This window comes from Vulpes lagopus, chromosome 12 (genome assembly GCF_018345385.1).
Source record: "Vulpes lagopus strain Blue_001 chromosome 12, ASM1834538v1, whole genome shotgun sequence".
Taxonomy (NCBI): domain Eukaryota; kingdom Metazoa; phylum Chordata; class Mammalia; order Carnivora; family Canidae; genus Vulpes; species Vulpes lagopus.
In genome coordinates, this window is record NC_054835.1 from 14,654,827 (window position 1) to 14,682,182 (window position 27,356).

A 27,356-nucleotide genomic window follows, 5' to 3' on the forward strand; every position below is an offset into this window, starting at 1 on the left:
TTCCCTCTATCCATCTGCCCCGGGGGTTTGGAACAAAACCCTCAGTGCAGCAGAATGGGATTGGGAGTCAGCAGCCTGCCCTTGGCCTCAGGAGTCCCAAATTCCTCAGCCTCCAGCTCTCTTGGAGCCTGGAGGACCCACCCTGCCAAAGGAAAGAACCGCTCCCATAAGCCCCTGGAATGTCTGGGTGACTAGAAGAGAAAGGATTGTGTCTCTTCCCCTCTCCTCCACTCTTCTCTGCAGCACAAATCCCCATTGGAGGAGGGGCATGTTGACAAGAACACTCTGCCTTTGGTAGGGCTCCAGCCACACCCCAAGTGTGGATAGATCCAGGAAGGAGAGCTGCACGTGGGGACTGTTCTGGAAGTCAGCCAGGGACCAGTGGGCAATGCAGCATGAGACTCCGTGCCCCTGCCCTCCAAATCCCACCCACAGTGGCCTGCAGTTTGAGGGAGCACTCCAGGGCTGAAATGGGGTAGCTCTTCCCCAACCAGCAGTAGAATAGAGGTCTCCTAATGGGGAGGAAGGAGACCAGGAAGGTATGGAACAGCATCTCTTTAGTGCAGGGAGCTGGGGGGCCCTAAGTACCCTCTCCTTGAGGTGCCAGCCTTGAACGGGGGACATACAGGGCTTCCAAACCACCTGGCAGGAGCCCGATGGGTGGGGCAGAGGGATCCTGCTCCAAATTCTCTGTTGGCTGCGCTTTTAATCCAATGCTTTTCAGAGTGTATTCACTCACCCACAGAAATAGAGCCCTATGCTTTAGGGATGACTGTCATATGCCTTATTCTTAATAAAATATCTAAAAAACATAAGCCAGACCTCTTCTCTGTGGGCACTCTGCCCTACTCCACCTTTGTTCTTGCAGGTGTGGGAAAGAATGCGGATGGAGGACATGGAGAGTAGTTTGGGAGTCAGCTGGTGGATTGTTGAAACTGGGAGCTGAGACTCTGGAGGCTTCTCACTGGATATTCCTCACAAGGCACATCTGAGGTGTCCCAATGCTCAGGCTGGCCCTGACTCTTTCCCCGTACCACCCCAATCCAAATGAACAAATGAGACCTTAGCTCTGAGCTACAGCTGGGAGAGATAGACTGGGAGGTCTCCAGGCCTGGAATTGCCCATAGTTCAGGCAGGAAAGGAATCCTGGGGTTCCGGCATCTTTGGCCATGCTGGTTCCCCTTCCCTGACATCCAAGCCCATCTGATCCAGCTACAAGAAGCCCAGCCTCCCAGAAATGAGCCCTATTCTTACATTCCATTAATGAGGGTTACCCTGAGACTGCAATTAAGGTGCTTGGCACACCCAGCACCCACAAGAATTTAAACCTGTACATTTTCAGTGTAGGTCTATGTTGTGGACCACTCTGGAAAAAAAGCAGCAGCCCTGTCTTCTAAGGATTTGGGGGACATAATGGTTTGCCTGAAACCCTTCTGATATAGGATCCATTGTTTCCTTTTGGGGAACTGCCCTTCTTTTTTTTTTTTTTTTTTTAAGATTTTATGTATTTATTCAAGAGAGATATAGAAAGGAGAGAGAAGCAGAGACACAGGCAGAGGGAGAAGCAGGCTCCATGCAGGGAGCCTGATGCGGGATTCGATTCCAGGACTCCAGGATCACGCCTGGGCTGAAGGCAGCACTAAACCGCTGAGCCACCCAGGGGTCCTGGGAACTGCCCTTCTATTTCAGTTGGGGGGTGGGGGTGCTGCCTCTACTCATGTGACCCAGGTCATGAATAAATAAAATGTTTAAAAAAAAAAAAGAAATACAAACTCTCGGGTGGCTAGAATAGAAGAATGTCAGTCTGGAGGTCTGGCAGATTGTTTGCCACCACAAGGGATACTGAATATGAAGCTATCACACCAGAAGCAAAAGCAGAAGAGATGGAGACAATTCCTGGTAATTAAGCTGCTGGATCTAGCTATCCTGCATCACATTTACCCGCCCCTTTCAGGTATGTGGACTAATACACCACCCTCTTTTAAGTGGTCTACATTAATTTGTGCATTAAAAAACTATTTTATTTATTTATATATTCATGAGAGACACACACAGAGAGGCAGAGACATAGTCAAAGGGAGAAGCAGGGGATCCCTGGGTGGCGCAGTGGTTTAGTGCCTGCCTTTGGCCGTGAGCGCCATCCTGGAGACCCGGGATCGAATCCCCCGTCGGGCTCCTGGTGCATGGAGCCTGCTTCTCCCTCTGCCTGTGTCTCTGCCTCTCTCTCTCTCTGTGAGTATCATAAATAAATAAAAATTTTTTAAAAAAGGGAGAAGCAGGCTCCCTGCAGAGAGCCTAATGTGGGACTCTATCCCAGGACCCCTGGATCAGGAACTGAGCCAAAGGCAGACGCTCAACTTGAGCCCCCCAGGTGCCCCAATTTGTGCATTTTTAAACTTTATTTTTTTGAACGAATTTTAGACTTAGAGAAAAGTTGCAAAAATAATAGAGAGTCCCTGTATATCCTTTACCCAGCTTCCCCTAATATAAACATCTTACTTTATCATAGTACAATTAAAACCAAGAAATTGACCTTCGTGCATGACTATTCACCAAGCCATAGACCTTATTTGAATTATCAGTGTTTCCACTCATGCCCTGTTTCTGTTCCAGGTGTTCTATCCAGGATCCCATTGCATTTAGTTATCTTTCCTTAGTCTCCTCAGTCTGTGACATACTTTTTAAAGTCATTTTGAGTTGAATTTTCCTGGCTTGCTAATCCCGAGAGTCATAATGATGTCCAAGAACAATCAATCAGTGGGGGGAAAAGAAGTGGACCCCAAACAATAAATTGCATTGAATAAAGTATTTGCAGACCTTTAGGGAGGGGATAACTCCTTCCAGTCAAGACTAAAAAGGAGTTTAACAAAACAGTGATATCTGAGCTTGACTGTAGACCTGGGATGGCTTCCACACCTGGCCTGTGACACTCCTCCCAGGGAAGTTGGCATCAAGAAAAGATAAGTGACTTAACTTGAGGTAAGTAAGGAAGTTGTAGTGAAGGAGTCAGGGATGGATGGAGCTGGAGTTGAAGTCACATGTATTGACTCCAGGTAGAACAGGCAGGCAAGCCTGGGCTGCCCCATCCAGCTCCTTGCTCCAGCCTCTGAGGATCAGATTTGAGCCCAGGATGGGCTAGGACCAAACTGGTAGCAATTCCCATTCTAAGAAGTATGGCCCAGGCTTCTGTTTGCCCATCACCTTTTATCTCTGGGTCAGCCAGGAGAGGGAAGGCCCAGCTCTAGATAAACATCTGCTCAGGACTCTGGAGTCCTGTGTTCAATTCAAGAAACAAGAGAGGGATCCCTGGATGGCGCAGCGGTTTGGCGCCTGCCTTTGGCCCAGGGCGCGATCCTGGAGACCCGGGATCGAGTCCCACGTCGGGCTCCCGGTGCATAGAGCCTGCTTCTCTCTCTGCCTCTCTCTCTCTCTCTCTCTGTGACTATCATAAATAAATTTTAAAAATTAAAAAGAAAAAAAGAAACAAGAGAGAGGAATGCCTGGGTGGCTCAACCGTTGAGCATCTGCCTTTGGCTCAGGGCGTGATCCCTGGGTCTGGGATAGAGTCCCTCATTGGGCTCCTGGTGAGGAGCCTGCTTCTCCCTCTGCCTATGTCTCTGCCTCTCTCTCTGTATCTCTCATAAATAAATAAATAAAATCTCTAAAAATATATATATTATTGGAGGTCAGACCACCAGACTACAGAGAAAGTGGCCAGAGGATGATACTTTCTCTGTGGATCTGTTTTGTTATCACCAGGCTTGCTGCTCCCAGTGTTAAAACTGAGCTTATGTTTCTGGTTATGAGTAACTTTACCAGCATGGAGGGGGCTTCTACCTTCAGCTACAATGGACTGGGTACAATTCTCCACATTCCTTGAGTTTCATAGATATAAAGTATCCCGCAGTTGGGAGGCTGGTTAAAAGAATTATGGTACCACCACACAGTGGAATTTTGTTTTAAAGATTTTATTTATTCATGAGAGACACACAGAGAGAGGCAAAGACACAGGCAGAGAGAGAAGCAGGCCCCCTGCGGGGATCCCGATGTGGGACTTGATCCCAGGACCCTGGGATCACACCCTGAGCCAAAGGCAGATGCTCAACCGCTGAGCCACCCAGGTGTCCCCACACAGTGGAATTTAATCCAGCCATAAAACAGAACGAGGAAGCTCTTCATGTATTGATATGGAACAACCTCCAGAATGTACTGTTAAGTAAAACAATCAGGGTAGGTAGGGGCGCCTGGGTGGCTCAGTCAAGTTAAGCATCTGTCTTCTCCCTCTTCCTCTGCCTGCCACTCCCCCTGCTTATGCTCTTTCTCAAAAAAATAAATGAAATCTTTTTTAAAAAATGAGGGTGGAGAATAGCAGGTACAGTGTGTTAACATTTGTGTAATGGAAGGGGGAAAATATATATACACGCTCTTATATGCAGCCTATAAAAGAGCTAGTAATCTTGGTGGTCTAGGGAGGGAACCTACGTGGTTGGGCAGGTGACAGATTTCACCATTTTCACCCTTTTGTACTTATTTGAAGTTTGAACCATGTGAACGTGTTACCTATTTAAAATTCTAAGTAGGGGCAGCCCGGGTTGCTCAGCGGTTTAGCGCCGCCTTCAGTCCAGGGCCTGATCCTGGAGACCTGGGATCGAGTCCCCAGTCGGGCTCCCTGCATGGAGCCTGCTTCTCCCTCTGCCTGTGTCTCTGCCTCTCTCTCTGTCTCTCTCTGTGTCTCTCATGATTGAATAAATAAAAATCTTTAAAAAAATAAAATTCTAAGTAAAATTGGGATCCCTGGGTGGCTCAGCAGTTTAGCACCTGCCTTCCACCCAGGATGTGATCTTGGAGTCCCAAGATTGGGTCCCGCATCCGGCTCCCTGCATGGAGGCTACTTCTCCCTCCGCCTGTGTCTCTGCCTCTCTCTCTCTGTGTCTCTCATGAATAAATAAAAACTTTAAAAACAAATAAATAAGATTTTAAGTAAAATTAAAATATTTTAAAAATAAATGACTAAATGAGTGAAAAAATTCCAAGAGTCCTTCCTTCTGTGTCTGCCCATATAATCCCTCTGACTTGCTCATTAAAATCCTTCTTACCCTTTGAAGCTCAGTTCAGAGCTGCCTCCTTCCGGAAGCCCTCCCGGACTCTCTCCCCTGCACACTTAAAACAGCCATCTTTAAAGGTTTTTATTCTGTAGCCTTGCACGTGAAGTTGTGTGCATTTCATTTCATCCACCGGATTGAAACTTACCCTGGCAAGGCCTGGGTCTGATCATCTCTGATCTTCCTGGAGTACTGAGCTTTTTGCAAGTTGTGCTAGAAAGACTGAGTGAATCACCCAGCATTTCACAATATCTAAATACTTTGATGACCACTATCTCTTCACAATAGGTAGGTGAGAGGTTAGACAGATGGGTGTCTTTATTTGACAGATGAAGCTCCGGAAATTTAGTGGAGTGAAAGTCAAGTGACTTGCTCAAGGTTACAAAGAGAGACAAGGTGGAGGTTGCAGGATGCGGATTGCCAATCTTTTGTTTATTTTTATTTATTTATATATTTTTTATTTATTTATGATAGTCACACACACAGAGAGAGAGAGGCAGAGACACAGGCAGAGGGAGAAGCAGGCTCCATGCACTGGGAGCCCGACGTGGGACTCGATCCCGGGTCTCAATCTCGGGTCTCCAGGATCGCGCCCTGGGCCAAAGGCAGGCGCTAAACCGCTGTGCCACCCAGGGATCCCCCAGATTGCCAATCTAATCATCAGGTTTATGCACCTTCCTGACTGCCCGCCTTCCTCGTATACCCAGTAGTCAGGTCTTGCTTTTATTTCCAGGCTTCTTGTGCAATGGTCCAAACTCATCTGCCTCTAGTCTAGTTCAGCATCCCCTTATTCTCCCCTACAGCAGTCAGAGCATTTCTCAGCTCCCTTCCTCCCGCTTGAGTGCTTAAAGATTTTTACTAGTTCCTCTTTCCAGGACCTGTCCTCCAGGACAAAGTCTGCTTTTCTTTGCAATTTTTATGAGGCCTTAGGGCCCGCCCCAGCCCACCTCTGCAGCTTCAGCTTCCCAATTCCCATCAGATCCTGGCAAATGTCAGGAATATGCCTTACATGATTCCCAGGCCTGTGCACGAAAGACCCTCTGTAGGGACACCTGGGTGGCTCAGTACTTGAGCGTCTGCCTTCAGCTGGGGTCATGATCATTGGCCGCATCCTGGAATCAAGTTCTGCATCAGGCTCCTGGGAGGGAGCCTGCTTCTCCCTCTGCCTATGTGTCTGCTTCTCTCTGTGTGTCTCTCATGAATTCGTAAATAAAATCTTAAAAAAAAAAAAAAAAAAGACCTTCTCTACTCTCTCCACCTGGAGAATGTCAGCTCACTGGCAAGACCTGGTAAAATGTCACCTGGGCAGCGTTCTCTGACCTCACTTCTCAGTCCCCACCAGAACCCAAACTCCTAAAATAATGAATGACTGTGAAGTGTCCAGGCTGTGGATTTAGCCTGACTCAGCTCTACTTCTTGCGCTCTGTGCAACCTTGGTCTCAGATTCCTTCGCAGAAAAATGGGGATAATGTGCCAGCCTGGAAATAAGGACCCATCTGGTGGAGGTTGTTGAGGCCGCTGGTAGGGGGGAGCACGTTGTAGCTCGGGGCAAAATTTGGTGGCTCCATTTCTGTCACTGAATCCTTTAGCTGCCCTGCACCCCTTCCTCGAAAAGCTAGATGCACCCCAGCTCCACCCTCTCAAGCCTGGTGAGGAGGGCGCTGTTGGGTCACACTGACACCGCAGATTAGAGACCGCGCGGTCGCTTGGCAGCTTTGCAATAGGAAGCAGAGGGCCATTGGGGGAGGGGACGGTGAGCAATGGCAGTCCTAGAAGAGTCTCCACCCAAGGTCAGGGCGCCCGCGGGACAGGCTAAGAGTGGCAAGGACGTCTCCCGGCAGCCCCGCCCCTCGAGGGGGCCAGAAGCCTCTCTGTACCCAGAGTCACAGTGCGTTCCCTTTAAGGCGTTCGGGAAAGTCACCGCCTTGGTGGACGGCCAACGAGCGCGGTGCGTTTTGTCCCTCGCAGGCTTCCGTGGGCCGGGCCGGGCGTGTGGGCGGGGCAGGGGAAGCGGCGGCGGGGTCAAAGGTTACAGCGCGCACCACGTGGGCCGGTGACTCCGTCCTTCCCGCAGCGGCCGCGGCGCGCAGGGCACTTGGGTTAGTGGCGCGGCGGGCGGCGCGGACAGCCGAGCCGGACGCCCGCTCCCGCCGCCATGGTCATCAAAACGGATGAGTTGCCGGCGGCCGCCCCTGCCGACGGCGCCCGGGAGCCCAGTTCGCAGGCCGGTGGCAAGGGGCGGCCGGGCGCGGCCGGTGAGCAGGGCCGGGGCCAGTGGTCAGCCGGGCGGGGAGACTGGACCGGGCCGAGCGGGCGGGTGGGTTCGGGGTTTGCGGGGACCGCCGCCTTCCCTCCGCGCCGGTCCAGGTTGCATCACACCGGGCCGCCCCCGCCCTGAAGGTCACCTTCACTGTCGCCCCCCGCTGCGGCCTGAGGTTCGCACGTGAGGTCCCGGGGAGGACAGCGGCAGGGGGTACACGTGTGCGCACACGCGGTTTCGGGGTGCGCCGCCGCGGCAGACTGCTGGAATCCGTGGCCCCACCCCCTCCGCGCGCGGGCAGGGGGGGACCCTCTGCGCTGTGGGCACTGACACTTGCTCGGGTCTGGCACCCTTCGCGTCAGGATCTCAGGCATTGCCGGTGTACAGGGCTGCAGCCCTGCGAGTGAGGCTCAACCTGGGACTTGCGAGGCATAGTCTGTGGGAACAGTGCGAGCTGGGGGGTGGGGGGCTTGTATTGTGCGGGGGCTTCTCTGGGTCATTCCCAGAGGCAGTTCTTTAACCCGAGGTGTTCAGGTTCTCATCTCCTTCTTGTTAGGTATTGGCCTGATCTGCAGACCCGGGGTCTGCCTGCGTGTGGGGGCAAAGCCAAACTCCTTGGCAGAAGTAGGTGTTTGTGCCAGAACTTGATCATTAACCCGCCTTATTGCGAAAAGTGGATCAGCCCAGGGTTGCTGTTTTTGAGGCAAAGGTCACCAGTGTGGAGTGGAGCTCCCAGCTCTCCCCCATGGGGGCTTTGTGGGAGTGGCTGCAGCTTTTCTCTGGTGGGGCCTGCTTCATCCGTTTCTCCTGGGCTGCCTGTGCTCCTTCCATCATGTCTTAGGTTCCAGCCTCGAGGCTGGAAGCCCTTTCCCAGCACCTCAGTTGTCATCTCCAGATTATCCTCAGGGCCCCAGGCCTGGGCTGTGGTCCCTCTCTGCCCTGGTTGGTGGTGGGAATGCTGAACTACCTCTGTCGTCCACTGTCCCCCCTTGCTCCTCTCAGGAAGGACTTGTCTTCATCTCTCTTGCCAGCTTTAGTGAGTCAGAATGGGAACAGTGTTTAGGAGGCTCTCTGACCCTGTCACAGCAGAGTTACCTTGTGTTGGGGTTAGGTACTGGGGCAGCTTTGCTGATTGCCTGGATAAGGCCAGGGTTTGGGCAGAACAACAGATGCTGATGACTCCCAACCTGCCAGGCTTTACCCTGATGTGTTTCTGAATCAGTGGGGCGGGCTAGATAAGAGGAGGTCCGCGCTGGCTGATTTCCCTTCTAGCAAAGAGACCTGAAGAGATAAAGTGACTTGCCCAAGGTCACACAGTGCTTTAGCTGCTGGGGCATTTGGATTTCTAGCTTGTGGCTAGCATGCCAAGGCTTCCCCTACCTATCCCAGAGGAAAGTGGGAGAGGCGTGTTGGTCAGGATTTATATTGAGAATATGGGGACTGAGGAGGGGAGGGTCTGTTGGAGTGTTTCACCGCGGGCTTGGGTAAAGCCCTGTCTCCGCTGTGTGCTGAGAGGTTCTTTCCGTGGCACCCTGGGTCAGGGGAAGGGCACAGTTGTTCATTTTTAGGAAACTGGGAGCATGCTAGCAGGTGGGACATTGGCTCCTTATGTCTCTGGAGTGCTAATTTAGACAGCTAGGCTTTATTATAGCCAGCCTGAAGCTATTCAGAGGAGGGTGGCCTTAATGGAGACCCCTGAATAGGCTCCTGATCCTTAGGAGCTCTGGAAGGCTCTCTACTCTTTGAGGAGGTAATCAAGGCCTTTTAGGGTGGGGGGCAAGGGTCAGTTACCTTCTTGGGAATAAAGCTGCTTTCAGGGGTTAAGAGAACGGGCAGGTTTTTCAAGTCCACAGTGGTGTGTCAAGTTCCTTCTGCCTAGGGGAGGGCTCCTTGGAGTTGAGGCCCAGAGCAGGAAAGGGGGCTGGCAGGTTGGGGAGGAGCTCGAGGGCTTAGGGGAGCTCCCTCACAGAATCCTAAAGGTCTTAATATGAGGAGGTCTGAGTATACCAGCTTGAGGATCACTGGATTATCTCCAGACCTTGCAGACCTGCCTCTGGCCTGGGGGGACAGTAAGGAGACAGATGCCTATATCTGTAGGGTCTCCCATAGGCTCTCATAGGCTGCCCACCTCTACCCCTTTCCCTTGAAGCCCTGCGTTCCTGGGAGGAGTGATGTGTCTTTTGGGACCTTACTTCCTCCTGGAGCCTCACCTACTGGGGCCTTGATTGGGGCGGGGCCTGGCCCTGGCACAGTCTGCTGAATGAGGCCATGCCAGGCTGGGGAAGACACAGAGGCCACTTGGGATATCCTAAGTTTCTTTTCTAACTCCTCCTTTCTGCTGCCCGTGGGTTCTCTGTGCTCCCAGGCCAGGGCGGATACACTTTATCTGCTCATTCTGATCCAGCCAGTGAAGACTGGAGGTGTGTATACGCAGTGTGCAGTTTGGGCAACCCCTCCCCATTCCTGCAGAGGACTACTTTTTTCCCCTTCACTAAAGCCCAGATCCTTAGGAGTGCCCCCTGGTGTAGAGGGTTGGGAGGGTGCTATAATTGGAGATAGATCTGCCTCTTGGCCTGAGGCCTGGAGGAGGAAGAGGTACTGTGTACCTGGTGGGTCCTGCAGCCTGGGGCAATGGCACTCAGAGGCATGGGTTTGGACACCTGACAGACCTGGTTTTTTTTCTTGACCTGGCTTGGCCGCCTGTTGCCTCTGGATCCTGGGGCAGCTTGCTTACTGGCCTCTGGGGCCTCAGTTTCCCAGAGGAAAGTGAGATGGGCCAGTTGAGCAGATTGAGGGACGTGCTGTGGGGTGGGCCTAGAGTGAGCACAGGCTTTCTGAGAACTGGAATGGATGTGGTGGGTGCTGCTGCTCTGCCCCCCCTTTTTCCAGGGGGTAAGGCTGTGTGGAGGAAAGAGCAGAATAAGAGAAGTGCAGAATAAGGAAGGGTCTAGCCCTTACCTTCCCGTCACGTGTGTAGACTGGAACCCTGGGGGGGCTGTGGAGAGGCCGAGGGCCCGCCTGGAGCAGGACTGGACTGGAGGGGAGGGGTCTTGGAGTGCGCTGCTCCCCGCCCCCACTCTGGTTTGTATGGATGCCGGAGCAGAGCAGGCTGATCCCTGGCAACAAGTCAGAGGCCCTGGGAAGGCACCCTGGCGAGGCCGGGCATGTTCCTTCTCCACAGCCCAATGGCCTTCGGCCTCTTGCTGCCAGCTCTGTTTTCCCCGGGGGAGAGACTGGGTTTTCTCTTGGCAGCGCAGGGCCTGCTGGGAAGGGAAGACAGCCTGCCAGCTTCGTGGTGGAGCTGGAGGCCTGGGGCGGTTGTCCTCTGGGAGACTGAGGGCCCATCCCCCCTCCCACCAGAACCAGTGACTGTCAGGAGGAGGGGAGCCGCCAGGTCACCTGCAGGGGGCAGCACGAGCCGGAGGCCTCAGCCAGCCACTTAACCCAGGAGGCAGGCAGGGTGCTCAGTGTCTGCAACTGGCCGCCTGGGGTGGCCAACTCATGGCCTGGGCCCGGGTCTGTGCCAGCTGTTGCTGGCAGCTGGCTGAAGCAGTCCTGCCCACCCACACTGGGGTTGGGGCTGAGGAGAGGACTCCCTTACTGGGCCTTGTCCCTGCCAGCCAGTCCCCAGGGGCCTTGATCCTGAGAGGCCCAAGTACTCCAAATGCTGGGTTCTCCTGCCTCCCTAATGGCTTTGGCAGCAGTGACCCCCCTTTTGGTGGGCACAGGAAGGTGAGCCTGAGCGCTGGTAGCAGCTCCCCCAGAGGTCCTGGAGCCACTGGGGCCTCCTGGCCCACAGCTGTCCTTCTGGCCGACCTTGAGCAGGATGCAAGGCAGGGGGTGTGTGCCCTTCCCAGGGCTGCCCCAGCAGGCCTGGCCCCACTGAAACCCGAAGCCAGCTCCAGCCCTGGGCTGACCAGCTGCCTGGGGGCAAGGGTAGTCGCAGAGGCCGGAACAGGGGACTCAGGTGGCGCCGAGCCTGAGCCGGAGAGCTGGCTGCCTCACTGCCATGGCGGTCCCGAGACTCCAGAGTCCAGAAGAGCACAGCCTCCAACTGCACCAGGTGGGCTGTGGGGGCAGGGAGCCAGGTGGCCAGCCTCTTGTGGGGTGATCACTTGGCTTTAATCCAGTGGAAGGGAGACTTCAGGGTTCCTTAGAGGAAGGAGGAGGGGTAGAGCCACCATTCTGGGAGAGTGGAGGCCCCTGGGAACCAGGCACATTCCTTTGAAATCTGATAGGGGAGTGGGTACCCCCTGGGGCATATAACCTGGTGCCTAGGTACCTTCTGGGCAGGCTCCCCAGCCTGGGGAGAAGGGGTGGGAGCGGTGGCTACCCTTACCTTGTCTTCCCTGCCCTCCTTCCCATCCTTCCTCACCTAGGCTCAGGGAGCACAGGCTGTCCTTCTGAGTCCGGGTTTCTGACTTCTCACCTTTGGGATTTTAGACCGCAAAGCTGCTACCTCAAAGCGGATGTGTGGGGGAGCTTCTTGCATACCCCCTCATCCCAGGGGCCTTCCAACAGCAAAGCCTTTCTCAAGGACCCAGTTAGGGGAAGTGCCTCCTCATATCTGCCATTCCTCTTGCTGCCTTTTGGAAGCTAACCAAGCACCACCCCTCTCCCCACCCTCCTGCCTGCTTTGTCATAAAGTCAGCCAAGTTTTCCCTTTGAGGTGGCTGCTTACTTTAGGGGCTTGGAGTCGGACTGCTGGGGCTGTGGGCTCACTAGAGAGAGGTCCTTGTGTCTCCTTATGGTTCTCAGGAGTTTCGCCTCAGGTTTGGAGAAGTGTGCTGGGACAAAGATGGGGGTAATAACAGTCCTTGAAGACCCACAGTGGCCAAGATTGGGGGCAGTGTGTTGGCATGGTGGTATGGGCTCTTGATGGGGAATTTTGGGTCCACTCTTGACCTTGGACATGGTTTTGAATTTTTCTGGGTGTCACACATCCTTATTTGAGGAGGAGAAAGGGGAACTATTTGAGCTCCTGATGGTCCTATTTATCACTAAGCTGAAGGGACATAGGGGAGAGGGAATGGCTTCTCTGCGCACCACCCCACCTCACATGCTCTTCTCTGCTGGGCTTATCTCCTTTCCTGAGGCCCCTGGCTCCACATTTCTGGTGGGTCTGGGGAAAATGCATCTTACTCCTAACAGTAGGGAACAGGAGGTGGGGTGTGGAGCAGAGCTGGGTGAGCTGACCTGTCTGGAGCTCACAGACAAGCAAGAAGCCAGTTTGGCTGTCAAACAGACCCTGGGTGGAAAGGCCTGTGGGCCAAATGGATATCCAGGCAGGCCTATGTTTTGCTGGAGTGGCTGTGAGGAGGTCCTTGCTCTCCAGGGCAGTGAGGGGGGCTCTCCTTTGTTTCCCGTTAGTGCCTGGGTAGCAAGGGAAGGTTTTTTTGTCACCTACTTTCTTCTCTTTCCCCAAAGCATCTAAAATGGGTCCTGTCTACAAATATTAGACTTAACTCCACATTTGCAGTAATTAATTCAGTGCCTTTCTGTTGAGTGCAGGACAGATAGAAGGAAGAAGATGGCTGGCTGTCCCAGCCCCCCAGAATGACGTAGAACAGTGCCCTGGGAGGTGGTCGACATATTCCTGGGGGCAGTGAGGAGGCAATAATTCTGTTGGCAGGCGTCATTTGGGGAGGCTTTATTTATTATTTTTTTAAATTTTTATTTATTTATTCATTCATGAGAGATAGAGAGAGGCAGAGACACAGGCAGAGGGAGAAGCAGGCTCCATGCAGGGAGCCTGACGTGGGACTCAATCCCAGGTCTCCAGGATCACACCCTGGGCTGAAGGCAGTGCTAAACTGCTAAGCCACCCAGGTTGCCCTGGGGAGGCTTTAGAGTAGGAGGTTTAGGGGCACCTGGGTGGCTCAGTTAAGTATCCATTTCAGCTCAGGTCATGATCTCAGGGTCATGAGGTAGAGCCCCAAGTTGGGCTCCAAGCACTGAGATTCTCTCTTCCTCTCCCTCTCCCCCTCCCTTCCCTGCACCCAAAAGAAAGAAAAAGAGAGAAAGGGATTTGTTTCACTTGGGCCTTGACGGGTGAGTAGGAGTTTGCCTGCTATAGTAGTGTATTGAAGGCAGCAAAAACTGCAAAAGCACAGAGGTGGAAGGGGAGATGTGGAGCCTGTTGTCAGCCTTCCTAGTAGTTTGGTGTATTTGAGACATTGACAAGGAAACCTGGCAGGAGCTGAGATGTACTTCAGGCTGCTGCCTGAGAGAGTAGATCTATGAAGCTTGGATCTGTGAGCAGTGGGTTGTAAGTGATGCTCTTGAAGTAGGGAGAATGGCCTTCCCTTGGCCGTGGCTGCAGGGGCTGGGTCACTGGGTGAGGGGAGGGCATTTACATAGCAGAGGCCAGCTTGTGGAGGAAGGTGCATTCCATGTCAGGAAGATGAAACTTGGGTGATGCTTGAGGGATGGCCACATGGTGAAAAGTTTGAGCAAGGCCTGGATTTGCCAGGCAAGCTGTATGGCAGGAGGGCGCTTGTAGTCCTGGGAGATGAGGAGAGGCTGGGGCTGCCGGGACAGCGCAGCCTGGGCTGCTGGAGGGGGCAGACCTGGAGAGCCAGGAACAAGGGAAGGGTGAAGAAAGGGAGCAGTGGCGGGTGCTCCTCAGAAGTCACACACCCTGAGGCCAGAGAAGGTGGTTAGGTTTGGCCCTTAGGGTGTCATTGGTGACTCGGGGGAGGGATTTGGGTGGTGTGCTCACATGGAAGACTAGAAGACTGAGGAGCAGATGAGAGGGGAAGCCCTGAATATGGAGGGAGAAGGCAGTGGTCTGCCGGTGGCCAGGGTGGAGAGAGGTTGTGTGTCCAGTGTGAATGGGACTGTGAGGTCTACGGCAGACCCGAATCTCGGGAGGAAACACAGATGCCATTCTCGGGCATGTGTCCACACAGGCTGGGGAGGCAGATGGCCCCACTTGCCTCAGCTGCTTTCTTGTTACCTGCAGAGCTGCCACCAGTCATGCTACTGAACGGGGACTGTGCAGAGAGCCTCAAGAAGGAGGAGAGGGCTGCCGACGTGCCCCGGGAAAACGGTCTGGATGAGGCCGAGCCAGGAGAGGAGACAACCGGACAGGAAGTCATTGTCATCCAGGACACAGGCTTTTCTGTGAAGATCCTGGCACCTGGAATTGAGCCCTTCTCCTTACAGGTGAGATGGAGGAGGCGTGCTGGGGACCAGAGCCTGAGCCCTTTAGGAAGGACAAGGCTGGAAGGCCATGCTCGGCCATCACTTGTCCTAGCCTCATACTGTAGGGAAGGCAGTATGTCCTCACAGAGGTGGTTGGGGCCTTTCCCTGGTAGGTGTCCCCCCAGGAGATGGTACAGGAGATCCACCAGGTCCTCATGGACCGTGAAGACACCTGTCACCGCACCTGCTTCTCATTGCACCTGGATGGCAACATGCTGGACCATTTCTCAGAGCTGCGCAGTGTCGAGGGGCTGCAGGAGGGCTCAGTGCTACGCGTGGTAGAAGGTTTGTCCGGAAGTTGGGCAGCCTGCCAAGGGAGGGCACGCAGAGGTGGGGCCACATGGCACTCCACCCATCCTGACTGGTATCTCCGTGTCACAGATGAGTGTGTGGAGGCTCAGAGTAGTACATAACTTGTGAAGGCAGGATTGGAGCTCAGGCCTGCTCCTTAGGCCTGCCCATGAATACCCTCCAACATTACAGGTTAAATATCAGAGTAGTGATTTTTTTTTTTTTTAAGATTTTATTTATTGATGGTGACAGAGCGCGAGCGAATGTGTGAAGGGGGCAAGAGACAGAGGGAGAGGGAGGAGCAGACTCCCCACTGAGCAGGGAGCCTGATGTGGGGCTCAATCTCAGGACCCCAGGATCATGACCTGAACTGAAGGGAGATGCTTCACCAACTGAGCTACACAGGTACCTGAGTCATGATTAAAAATATATATATACCAACTGGGGTGCCTGGGTGTCTTAGTCGGTTAAGTATCTGACTCGATTTGAGCTCAGGTCATGATCTCAAGGTCGTGAGATTGAGCCCTGCGTCAGACTCCTCTCTGGATGGGGAGCCTGCTTAAGATTCTCTCTCCTTCCCTTCAGGCCTACTCGCATTCTCTCTCTAAAACAAAAACAAAAAACGGTACCAACTAAGGGCTTGAAATTAGCCCAGTTTTATAGAGAAAAAAGTTAACTCTCATAAGGAAGCTAAAGTTTCACAGCTCTCAAGTAGAGAAGTCATGCCCAGTGTGGAGCAGTGGGCTGGTGTGGGAGACTGGTTTGGTTATGAAATGAAAGCTCCTGTGAATTTGGGTTCCCAGGGGAGAAAGAGCCCAGTGGTTCCAGGCAGTATGAGCTTGTTAAGAGCAAATATGGAAGGTGTGTAACCCAGGTGTGCCCAAACTTAATGATGAAATCTCTCTTCTCCCCCCAAAGAGCCCTCATTAAAACTGAATGAAGCATGTGTTGGGGGGCAGTGTTGTAGATAGGGGTACATCCTTGGGCCATCCCTGAGCGAAGGCTGCCCCAGGAGAACAGGACTGAGGTTATAGTGTGGGGACTTTGTGGCTCTGCAGGCCTGCCCACCCGGGATACTTATGAATGAGAGTGGGAGCTTTTGTGGGCGCCCAGAGGCATTTTTTGTGCCCTTTGGCAGGAGGGTCTTTGCAAACAAGGATACTTGCCTAACAGAAGGTGGGTGTGTGTGTGTTGAATCCAGAACTCTGGCTTCTGTGCTCAGGATGGAATTTGTAAGTGGAGGCCTGAAATGTGAAAATCGGGTTCACCATGGTAGCACCATGGGACACTTGTCCATGCTAGATAGGTTGTTGCAGCAGGGAGTGGGCCCTGCTAACACTCTGCCCCTCACCCTCCTGACAGAACCATACACAGTACGTGAGGCCCGCATCCACGTGCGCCACGTCCGAGACCTGCTCAAGAGCCTGGACCCATCTGATGCCTTCAACGGGGTTGATTGCAACTCTTTGTCCTTCTTGAGCGTCTTCACTGACGGCGACCTGGGAGGTGCGGGAGGCATTGGGACTGGAGCTTGGGCAGAGGGGCCAGGGGCCAGGGAAGGGGCCAGGGACCGAGCCTTCCCACCATGAGGGGGCAGGGCTGGAGTCATCCACACTGGCATTGGTTTGTCCTGGGGTGGCCCTGTGCTGACCACCGGCCTCGGGTCCCTCAGACAGCGGGAAGCGGAAGAAGGGCTTGGAGATGGACCCCATTGACTGCACACCACCTGAGTACATCCTCCCTGGGAGCCGGGAGCGGCCGTTGTGTCCCCTGCAGCCCCAGAACCGTGACTGGAAGGTAGTACTCCGGAGCAGAGCCAGGGGGCAGGTCTCTGGCGGGGCAGGGGGCTCCCCCACCTAGAGGCCCTGCCCCCACTCACACTTGGCTATTCCTGCAGCCCCTGCAGTGCCTGAAAGTGCTCACCATGAGCGGCTGGAACCCACCCCCCGGGAACCGTAAGATGCATGGGGATCTCATGTACCTGTTTGTGATCACAGCTGAGGACCGGCAAGTCAGCATCACAGCATCCACGCGGGGCTTTTATCTGAATCAGTAAGTCCCTGTGTGAGCCCATTTCAGGTCTTTAGGCCGCTACTTGGGTGCCCTGTGCCGTGACCACCCTCTCCCCTCAGGTCCACAGCATATCACTTCAATCCCAAGCCTGCCAGCCCTCGCTTCCTTAGCCATTCCCTGGTGGAGCTGCTCAACCAGATCAGCCCAACCTTCAAAAAAAACTTTGCTGTGCTACAGAAGAAAAGGTAGAGCCTTTGCAACATCTCCACCCCTTGTCTCACGTCCCACAAGAGGGTGGGTGAACCTGCCAGCCTGAACTTCGTCACGTCTGCCCTAAGAAGCCATGCCTTCAGCCCTCAGCACCCCAGAGCCTCCCTTTAGGGCAGTCCTAGAAGACGTGCCCATTTGCTTCTGCTCGCCTCTCCAGGGTCTCGGTGGGAAGACACGAGAGCTGGTTGGTGCTTTAGGGCAGGGGCCAGGGCAGGGCTCTGAGCTTGGCAGATTTCCCCATCTCCCCCTCTCGCTGCCACAGGGTCCAGCGCCACCCATTCGAGAGGATTGCCACCCCGTTCCAGGTGTACAGCTGGACAGCCCCCCAGGCGGAGCATGCCATGGACTGTGTGCGTGCGGAGGATGCCTACACCTCGAGGCTGGGCTATGAGGAGCACATTCCTGGACAGGTGCCTGCAGCCTGGCCCTGCCCTCCCTGGCATCTCTCTTGCCCTCCCTTGCTGGGTGCCGGGCTGGGATCTGTGCGCCTCCCTGGAAGCTTCATCTATTTATCTGTCTTGTTTACTTGGGAGCTTTGGAGGCTGTCCATAGGGAGGTAGAGGGAGGGATGGCCCAGAGCAGGTCTTGGGGCCATGGGCCATGGGCCAAGCTGGCATGCCCCTCCCTGGTCCCTTTGCAGACCCGGGACTGGAACGAGGAGCTGCAGACGACGAGGGAACTGCCCCGCAAGAACCTGCCTGAGAGGCTGCTTCGAGAAAGAGCTATATTCAAGGTGCCTATGGCTCTTTATGCCTGACTGGTAGCCCCAGGCATGCTTGCCTCCTGCCAACATTGCTGGCCACAGTACCCTGCGGGGCATCGGCACCTCTGGGCACACTATCTTAGCTCTGTTTTGTGACTCCTCTGAGACTTGGAGTCCTGGGGCTAGGTGGAGGGTGGGGGGACCTCCTCCATTGTGGACTGTGTGACAGGTTTCTTCCGGCTTCCCACCCACCACTGTCTGCCATTGGGACCTTGCCTGGGCACATGTGACGTTATTTAGAGAGTTGAGGAAAAAAAAACGCTTTCAAAAAGCTGTTTTTAATCTCCTTAGGCCTACTGCATAGAGATGATAATGGTAAAAATAAGATCTCACTGTTTTGAGTACTGATTTTGCCAGGGGCTGTGTCAGGTGTTTTATAGGCATTATCTCCTGTAATCTTTTGGACACCTTGTAAAGGTCGATACTTTTATCGTCACTGTTTTATAGACAGGGCAAACAGGTCTGAGAAGTGACCTGGCCAAGTTCACCTGGCACATTACAGGTGGATCCAAGACCCGCTCTGGTCCTTCCCCGCCTTGTTCATTACTGAATTCTGCTGTCTATCTGACCATAAGTTACATTTTTTCAAAACATGGGTTTCTTGCCTTTTTCCAAGTGTGAGGAAGCTGAGGTCAGCCCCCTGTGGCCCGTGCTGTGTGTGGGTGAGCATGGCTGGGTGGGCCGAAAACTGGGGCTCTGGGGGACGGGGCCTCCCTCACTCTCCCCACCTTGGCTCCTTCCAGGTGCACAGCGACTTCACAGCTGCAGCCACACGGGGCGCCATGGCAGTCATCGATGGCAATGTGATGGCCATCAACCCCAGCGAGGAGACCAAGATGCAGATGTTCATCTGGAACAACATCTTCTTCAGCCTGGGCTTTGATGTTCGTGATCACTACAAGGACTTTGGTGGGGACGTGGCGGCATACGTGGCACCCACCAACGACCTGAATGGCGTGCGCACGTACAATGCGGTGGATGTGGAGGGGCTGTACACGCTGGGCACAGTGGTGGTGGATTACCGTGGCTACCGTGTCACGGCCCAGTCCATTATCCCGGGCATCCTGGAGCGGGACCAGGAGCAGAGTGTCATCTACGGCTCTATCGATTTTGGCAAGACAGTGATGTCACACCCTCGTTACCTGGAGCTGCTAGAACGCACCAGCCGGCCCCTCAAGATCCTGAGGCACCGGGTGCTCAATGACCGCGATGAGGAGGTGGAGCTCTGCTCCTCTGTGGAGTGCAAGGGCATCATCGGCAATGACGGGCGCCACTACATCCTTGACCTGCTGCGCACCTTCCCCCCTGATCTCAACTTCCTGCCCGTGCCTGGCGAGGGGCTGCCCGAGGAGTGCACCCGGGCTGGCTTCCCCCGCGCCCACCGGCACAAGCTCTGCTGTCTGCGCCAGGAGCTGGTGGATGCCTTTGTGGAGCACAGGTGAGGGTGAAGCTCTGGGGGGTGCCCAGCCAACAGGCGGCTCTGGGGCCTGATCCTCCATGGGGGAGGTTCTGGAAAGCAAGGAAGAATTGGCTTTGGCCACCGTTGTTACGGCCCCAGTCCACCAACCCCCACTGCAACATCAGGCTCTGCAGCGTGGTGGTCTGGACCAGTCTCCAGAGTGCTAGCACGGTTCCTGTGGCTCTTGAGAGGCGGGCCTGGACAGAGCCCCGGCCTCTCCCCCACTAACACTACAAGGGTCCTCTTGGTTGGAAAGAGCTCAGTTTTTGCGGTGACCTGCTGCTGCCTGATGGAGTTGCTGGGGTGGGGCTGTCCCCATGCTGGCACAGGCCAGGAGTCTGGGGCCTGTCTCTGGTCCCTGCTGCTGGCAGGAAGCCTCCAGGCCAGTGAGGCTTCCAGACACTTCTTTCCTGTCTGCTGCATTTTAGGTACCTCCTCTTCATGAAGCTGGCTGCCTTACAGCTCATGCAGCAGAAGGCCAGCAGGATAGACAACCCCACCTCACTGGAAAATGGTGACTCCCCTTCTTCGGCATCTAAGCCTGAAGACCCTTTGGGACCCGAGGCAGGAAGTGAGGAGGAAGGTGGCAGTGCTAGTGGCCTGGCCAAGGTGAAGGAGCTAGCAGAGACCATCGCCTCTGACGACGGGACAGGTGGGGCTGCTGTGGATGTGGGGAGGGCGGAGCTCCAGTGCTGTCCCTGTAGCTGATGGCTTGACCTAGCCCAAGGGAGGCCGGCAGGTGTCCCCAAATAGAGCTGGGAGGTTTCAGGGTAGCGCAGCCCCACCCCCCTGATGGGGGAGGGGAGCTGCGTCCCAGCCTACCTTGTCTCCACAGCAGACCCTCGGAGCAGGGAGGTGATACGCAACGCATGCAAGGCAGTTGGCTCCATCAGCAGCACAGCCTTTGACGTTCGCTTCAACCCTGACATCTTCTCACCAGGCAAGTTTTGGGTTGGGGTGGACAGAAGACTGTGGGGGTCACCTTGGGGCCCTAGGTGCTGGCTGGTGCCCGCGTTGGTCTCACCCTGCCTCCTCTCCTCCTGCCTGGCTCAGGCCTCTGCTGTCCCTCCCACAGGGGTTCGCTTCCCAGAATCCTGCCAGGAGGAAGTTCGGGACCAGAAGCAGCTGCTAAAAGACGCAGCTGCCTTCCTGCTCTCCTGCCAGATCCCCGGCTTGGTGAGGGAGGTGCCACAGGGGTTGGGGGCTGCACAGGGTATGCTGTTAGAGGCCCTGGTCCCTCGTCTGATTCTGGAAGCTTGTGGAACCTTCCCAGGAGTAACTTGCTTAGACCTGCTGGTCTGTGAGGCAGGCAGGGCAGAGTGTTTGCCACCATGGTATAGATGGGGCTGCTGACCCAGACAGGCCAGGGAAGGCACCAGGCACAGAATCTGCTCCGCCCTGCCTTCCACACTTTGGATCTGGTCCTCTGAGCCCCTGTGTGATGGGACAGCTGATGGTGGGGGAAGGGGGACAGGGAGGCATCTGGGAAAAAGGTGGGGAAGGTCCTGTCTCCCTCTCACAAGCTCTACATGTAGACTCCTTGGAAGGTGGGGTGCTTGCTTGCCAGGCAGGTAGCCTTGTGATTGGGTCGCACACTTGTCTCGGATCTTTGAGTCAAGTATTCTGTGCCAGGTGCCCTGGCTTCCTGCTTGCCTGACCTCTCCAAGGCTTGGCACAAACCTCCAAGGCTTGGGCAAGCCGTGGCCCCCAGGTGGTCACCTCTGCTCTGTCCTGCATAGTAGGGGGTAGCGTGTGCTGCCTATTGGGCTCTGTCACTGGGGCTCCCTCATGCCTGCTTCCCAGTTGGGTGGGCCTGGCAGTCACAGGGTGACTGTAGTCCTTTTTCCTGTTGCTGGAGCAGAAGGGCTGGGGGACAGGTTCTCATGTCCTGCCTGTTGCTTTGTCTTATTCCTTTTTCCCAACTGGGAGCTGGGGTCTCAGTCCTTCTTTCCTCGGGGCCTCAAGATAGTATGAGCTCCCCGCGGAGAAGACTGGGTGGGAGGAGGTGGAGGGCCCAGGCTGGGGGGTGCCTGACCTGCTGCAGCCCACAGGTGAAGGACTGCATAGACCATGCGGTGCTGCCCATGGATGGGGCCACACTGGCTGAGGTGATGCGCCAGCGTGGCATCAACATGCGCTACCTGGGCAAGGTGCTGGACATGGTTCTCCGGAGCCCAGCCCGAGACCAGCTGGACCACATCTATGTGAGTGATGCTTGGGGGGCAGGGTATGAGATGGGGACTGGATGAAGGCCTGGGGCCTGGCCAAGACTTCCTTCTCTGAACCCTTGCAGAAAATTGGCATTGGAGAGCTCATCACCCGCTCTGCCAAGCACATCTTCAAGACCTACTTACAGGTACTGCCGTTCCCACCATGGCGGTGGCTGGGAGGGTGGAGGGGGGGTTGGGGAAGAGCCCCGGCTGGAGCCCGAGGGCCCTTGTGACGTGAGTCCAAACCTCCCTCACAGGGAGTGGAGCTCTCGGGCCTCTCGGCTGCCATCAGCCACTTTCTGAACTGCTTCTTGAGCTCCTACCCCAACCCCGTGGCCCACCTGCCCGCTGATGAGCTGATTTCCAAGAAGAGGAACAGGAGGAGGAGAAACCGGCCCCCAGGGGCAGCAGATAACACAGCCTGGGCCGTCATGACCCCCCAGGAGCTCTGGAAGAACATCTGCCAGGAGGCCAAGAACTATTTTGATTTCATCCTTGAGTGGTGCGTGAGCAGCACGGCCGGGCCAAGGCGGTGCAGGGGCACCAAGCTTGCAGCACAAGGGCCCCTGGGGGACATAACCTGTGGGTGCAGGGTGCAGGCTAGGACAGGAGGGAGGTGAGGGAGTGAGATGGAGGCTCTCAGTGCGGGTCCTGGCTGGTGGGCACCCGGGCTTGGTGCTCAGATGGGGACGCAGCTGGGCTGCCCAGGCCCACATGCCGCTTCTCCCCCAGTGAGACTGTGGACCAGGCTGTGGAGACCTATGGCCTGCAGAAGATCACGCTACTGCGGGAAATCTCCCTGAAAACCGGAATCCAGGTGGGGATGACTCAGGGGGTCCCTCCTGTGCCCTTGCTCCTGCAGGGTTCACAGCCACTGGTGTTGGGTGGGAGGGTGGCCTTTTCTTGATGCGCGGTGGTAGTTCGGGAGGCACTGGCCATTTGAGCCGGGGTTGAGGCCACCTATGGATGTTGGGCTGTGTCCCCCAGATCCTGCTAAAGGAGTACAGCTTCGATAGCCGCCACAAACCTGCATTCACTGAGGAGGATGTGCTCAATATTTTCCCCGTGGTCAAGCATGTCAACCCAAAGGCCTCGGACGCCTTCCACTTCTTCCAGAGTGGGCAGGCCAAAGTACAGCAGGGTGCGTGACCAGGTGTGGCTGGGGGGAGGGGTGTCCCCTGGCCCAGCCCTGACCTTGCCACCCTTGGGGGTGCCCTGCAGGCTTCCTGAAGGAGGGCTGTGAGCTCATCAATGAGGCCCTGAACCTGTTTAACAACGTGTACGGAGCCATGCACGTGGAGATCTGCGCCTGCTTGCGCCTCCTTGCTCGTCTCCACTACATTATGGGTGACTACGCCGAGGTGGGCCTTGAGCACCCTCCGGGCTGTGTCAGCAGAGGCCTTGGCGCCTGGCCTGGCACTGGGGGATGGCAAGTGAGGGAGCTGGGGCTGTGTTCTCACCCCATTTCGCAGGAAGCGGGAGTCCAGGCCTGGGGAGCTGAACCCCATCTGTGGGGCCGAGGTTGCTGCTCTCCTTGGGGCCCCCTGGGAGGAACAGCCAGAGACCAGGGAGACCCTGGGGAGCTGCTCATTCTGCCTGGCTTTTCTTCCCCTGCTCTGCAGCTCTGTAGTTACATTCTTGGGAGAGCTGCCCTGCTGTGGACACAGTCGGAGTGATGGCAGGGCCTCCCTCGCAGGCACATTGGGAAGGATAGATTCTCAGAGTCGGAGCTGCATGAAGCTGTTGGCAGCATCTCTAAGTGCTCCTTGGCCTTCTGGTGTTCACCTGCCTCCCTGGCCTGGGCCTTTGTCCGTGCTTCACGGGGCAAGTGCACCGTCTGCCTCTGCTCCTCAACCCTAGACTCTTGTTTGCGTGTGCCCTTTTTAGATCTGTATATATATATTTGCACAGATTTTGTTAGGGGCAAAAGGCTCAAGACAAGCTATTTAAAAAGGCCTCGGAGTGGGGCATGGCCTTCCGTGCTCACCGTAAGTGAGTTTTGAACACTCCTTTGCTGATGAGGCTGAGTTGCTCAGGGGCCAGGCGGACTTGATGTGGGGAGGCACCCACCTGGGATGACGCTTCCCCACCTCTCCCAGGCCCTGAGTAACCAACAGAAAGCCGTGCTGATGAGTGAGCGAGTGATGGGCATCGAGCACCCCAACACCATCCAGGAATATGTAAGTAGCCATGGGGGGACTGGGCCTTGGGGCCTGGGCCTGAGCCTGAAGTGGCTCCCCCAACCCCTGCCCCCACAGATGCACCTGGCCCTGTACTGCTTCGCCAGCAGCCAGCTGTCCACCGCACTGAGCCTGCTGTACCGCGCCCGCTACCTCACCCTCCTCGTGTTCGGGGAAGACCACCCCGAGATGGCCCTGCTGGACGTGAGTGCTGGGCAGGGGTGGCGGGGCAGCCTCATCCCGGGGAAGCGGGACTGACCCGGGGCCCTCCCGCTGCCCCCAGAACAACATTGGGCTGGTGCTGCATGGAGTGATGGAGTACGACCTATCCCTGCGCTTCCTGGAGAATGCGCTGGCTGTCAGCACCAAGTACCATGGGCCCAGATCCCTCAAGGTGGCCCTCAGGTGAGGCCATGCCGGGCTAGGAGCAGGGGGTGCCCAGGGCCACAGCGACAAGGGCCTGGGAAGCACGGGGATTGAGGGTGGACATGGGATCCAGCCTTCTGTCTTCCAACTGAGTCCTGAGGAATTTTCTCTCAACTTCTTTTTCCGAGTCTTGGGTGGCTTGTTCCCCTTGGGTGGGTTCCAGAGCGGGATCTAGACCGTCTGTGCACACCCCCTCCCCCTCCCAGCCCCAGCCCATGCCTGTCCCTTCTGGGCCCCGCCCGCCTCCTTGCAGCCACCACCTTGTGGCCCGGGTGTATGAGAGCAAAGCCGAGTTCCGGTCAGCCCTGCAGCACGAGAAGGAAGGCTATACCGTCTACAAGACCCAGGTGGGCCTCGGCAGGGGCGGAGGCGGTGGCGCTGGGCCCGTGGGCCGTGGCCTCGCTGATCCTTCCTGCCTGTGCCGCCTCCCCCGTAGCTGGGCGAGGACCACGAGAAGACCAAGGAGAGCTCCGAGTACCTCAAGTGCCTGACCCAGCAGGCCGTGGCCCTGCAGCGCACCATGAACGAGATCTACCGCAATGGCTCCAGCGCCAACATCCCGCCCCTCAAGGTAGGTGTCCTCTTGCGTGGGCGCCGGCACCCCAGCCTCCCGGGAGGCCTGCTGGCTCATCTTCCCTGCCACTTCTCAGTTCACAGCTCCCAGCATGGCCAGTGTCCTGGAACAGCTCAATGTCATCAACGGCATCCTCTTCATTCCTCTCAGGTGAGGCCCTGTGCTCCACAACCACATGGAAATGGCCCTTAGTTTTTTGCTTTTTAAAATAAATAATTCACTGTCGTGGCTCAGAATTGAGCCAGTGGTAAGAAGTTTCCTGTGACTCCTACAGGAAATGCTCTGCATAGTTGAGCAAACACGTCTGTAATCTTTTTAGATTTTTTATTTTTTTATTTTTTTATTCATTCATGAAAGAGAGAAAGAGAAAGAGGCAGGCAGAGACACAGGCAGAGAGAGAAGCAGGCCCCATGCCGGGAGCCCGACGTGGGACTTGATCCTGGGTCCCCAGGATCATGCCCTAGCCAAAGGCGCCAAACTGTTGAGCCAAACCTGGGATCCCCTGTAATCTTTTTTTTTTTTTCCTCTTTTATTAATTTGCACAAAATCGTAGCAGACCACGGATGTAGCTGTATTTTTTTCCCACACTCATTGAACCTCAGCCATCTTCCCCTATCAATACATGAAGAGCAGTTTTACTTTTGCCCTGGTGTCCTGCTGCCTCAGTGGGGGCTGTGCCCCATGGCGGGACCCCGAGGGTTCTAGCATGGCTCTTGAAGACAGTGCCGCCTTCACTGGTTCTTTGGCCCTGCCTCCCTCCCAGCCATGGAAGGCATGGGCTCTGTCCCCTGGGGCCCAGGGTGCTGCCGGGATCCCTGCTGTGTGTCATTTGCTGGAGGAGCGACCACGCAGTGCTATGGGGTTGGAGCTGGAAGTGGAGGCTGAGTGGGAGCCGGGCCTCAACTGGAGGCTGTCAAGTGTGCAGAGCTCTTCCAGCTTCAGGGCTTGGGAGCCTCTTGGCTCCGGGGAGGGAAGCGCTGGTTCCACATGCATCTCTCACCAGACAAAGAACAGAGCCTGATTTTGCCCCAGGATTAAATTTAACTGAGGCCAGTAAGGCACCGGAGGGCCCGGGCTGACTCTGACACCTGCCCCTCACCCCTGTCTTTTCGCTCAGCCAAAAAGACCTGGAGAATCTGAAAGCCGAGGTGGCACGGCGGCACCAGCTCCAGGAGGCCAGCAGCAGGGAGAAGGCTGAGGAGCCCATGGCCACCGAGCCCGAGCCAGCAGGGGCCCCGGAGGACGTGGCCTCCCAGCCCCAAGCTGCCAAGGACCCTTCCTCCCCCAGCTCACAGGGGTAGAGGGAGAGGCTCATGGACAGTCAGCCAGCTGCCCCGTTACCCAGTGACCCAGACTCCAGGAGAAGGGGGGCCTGCCCTACAGAACGGGAGAGGAAGCCAGTCCCTCTTCTTCCATGTTTCCAACCCCAGCCCTACCCCCAGCGCCCTCCTGGGACCCTGGCCTGGCCTGCCTGCCCCTCAACCCCCCAAAGATGTTTTTGCACTGGTTCAATGAATATACGATGCAGAGGCCTAATTGAAGATACATGAATGGAGTGCGTGGGCGTGAGTCCCCCAGCTGGGGGGCAGGTGTCCCCCTGGCCTCCCCATCTTCAAGCAGGTGTGTGCGAGTGTGTCCATGCCTGTGAGCGTCTCGATCCGTCCTTCCTGACTTGTACATAGCCCCACCTTGGTTCTGAGTGGATGACATGAAGAGATTTCTCAGGTCATTTGTATGTTTGACGTTATGGCTGCTGCTTTTGCTGCCACTGCCCCAGGGCCTGACTTGGCTTAAAGTCCAGGTTTGAAGCCAAAAAGAAGGGGAGCTTTCCTGTGTCCTGGGATGGGGAGTCACAGCTTTGTGGCAGGGCTGGAGGGTGGGGGTGCACTTTAGCTTCGTGGCGAGGTGACGGTGCTGGGGGCAGGGTAGGCAGTGCTGGCTCCCCAGACAGACACCCCGGGCCCCAGCAGGAGGCAGTTACTCCCCACTCCCTGCACGTCAGCTGGGGAGAGCCCTAGGGGCTCTGCTCTGAATGTATTCCCCCTTAAACTCGAGCTGCCTGACGCACAGTGGGGCTGGGGTAGATGGGAGGGACAAGGGCAGCCAGGCCTGAATCAGGGATCCTGCAGGGCACGGACTAGACGCAGGAGTGATGGTTGCTTGTTCATGGAGCCCAGCTCCCTACCTGGTCCTCATCGGGGCTGGAGGGGGAGGGGACCCGTGGCCGGTGGTGGCTCCCATGAGCCCCAGCTACTCCCTCTCCCGCCCGCCCGTGCTGCTTCTCTGTGCCTGCTGTTGGAGCCCCGATGGGTCTGTGGGTCAGGGAGCTCGCCACCCCAGTGAGCTGGAGGGAGCTGTCCCTGGGCCGGGGCCTCTGCCTGGGGCTTTGCGGGGAGCTGCTGATGGGTATAGTCTGTCCAAATACCTTGTTTCAAAGGCAGTGGGTGTGAGCTAGCAAGCGGAGCCTCCCCACCGCTGATCAAGAACTTTTTCTTGTTTTTAAACCATCACGTCTTCATTTCACATTGGAATAAAGTGAGTTTTTGAAACCTGCTGCTCCAGCCTCTCCTGTGTGCTCTGTACCAGTCTCCTCCATCTGAGG

The 27,356-nt window shown here is 55.9% G+C and overlaps 1 protein-coding gene across 4 annotated transcripts; it reads left to right on the forward strand.

Moving 5' to 3' along the window:
- The first annotated feature begins 7,152 nt into the window (after window positions 1–7,152).
- On the forward strand, window positions 7,153–27,307 carry CLUH (clustered mitochondria homolog). Of its 4 annotated transcripts, none has more exons than XM_041725563.1 (26): window positions 7,153–7,357; window positions 14,327–14,529; window positions 14,682–14,853; window positions 16,222–16,365; window positions 16,532–16,656; window positions 16,757–16,911; window positions 16,992–17,117; window positions 17,405–17,552; window positions 17,783–17,875; window positions 18,649–19,343; window positions 19,793–20,016; window positions 20,200–20,304; window positions 20,440–20,540; window positions 21,416–21,568; window positions 21,658–21,720; window positions 21,832–22,076; window positions 22,307–22,391; window positions 22,562–22,715; window positions 22,796–22,935; window positions 23,674–23,754; window positions 23,833–23,958; window positions 24,038–24,159; window positions 24,434–24,527; window positions 24,617–24,751; window positions 24,831–24,904; window positions 25,872–27,307. In XM_041725563.1, exons 1-26 carry the CDS (start codon window positions 7,258–7,260, stop codon window positions 26,053–26,055), a joined length of 4,047 nt encoding a protein of 1,348 aa, XP_041581497.1. In that variant the 5' UTR covers window positions 7,153–7,257; the 3' UTR covers window positions 26,056–27,307. The 4 variants fall into 4 exon arrangements, with proteins under 4 accessions (XP_041581497.1, XP_041581498.1, XP_041581495.1 ...); XM_041725564.1 differs by having other exon boundaries at window positions 20,203–20,304; XM_041725561.1 differs by lacking the exon at window positions 7,153–7,357 and adding an exon at window positions 10,826–11,425.
- Window positions 27,308–27,356: the final 49 nt, after the last annotated feature.

What these genes read in the sequence shown, in the direction of transcription:
- CLUH (XM_041725561.1), top strand. Translation starts at nt 10,864, where the DNA reads ATGGCCTGGGCCCGGGTCTGTGCCAGCTGTTGCTGGCAGCTGGCTGAA. An exon ending in GATGCCTTTGTGGAGCACAG is followed by an intron (nt 19,344 to 19,792) that starts GTGAGGGTGAAG and finishes GCTGCATTTTAG; the next exon opens with GTACCTCCTCTTCATGAAGC. An exon ending in CCCTGACATCTTCTCACCAG is followed by an intron (nt 20,305 to 20,439) that starts GCAAGTTTTGGG and finishes TCCCTCCCACAG; the next exon opens with GGGTTCGCTTCCCAGAATCC.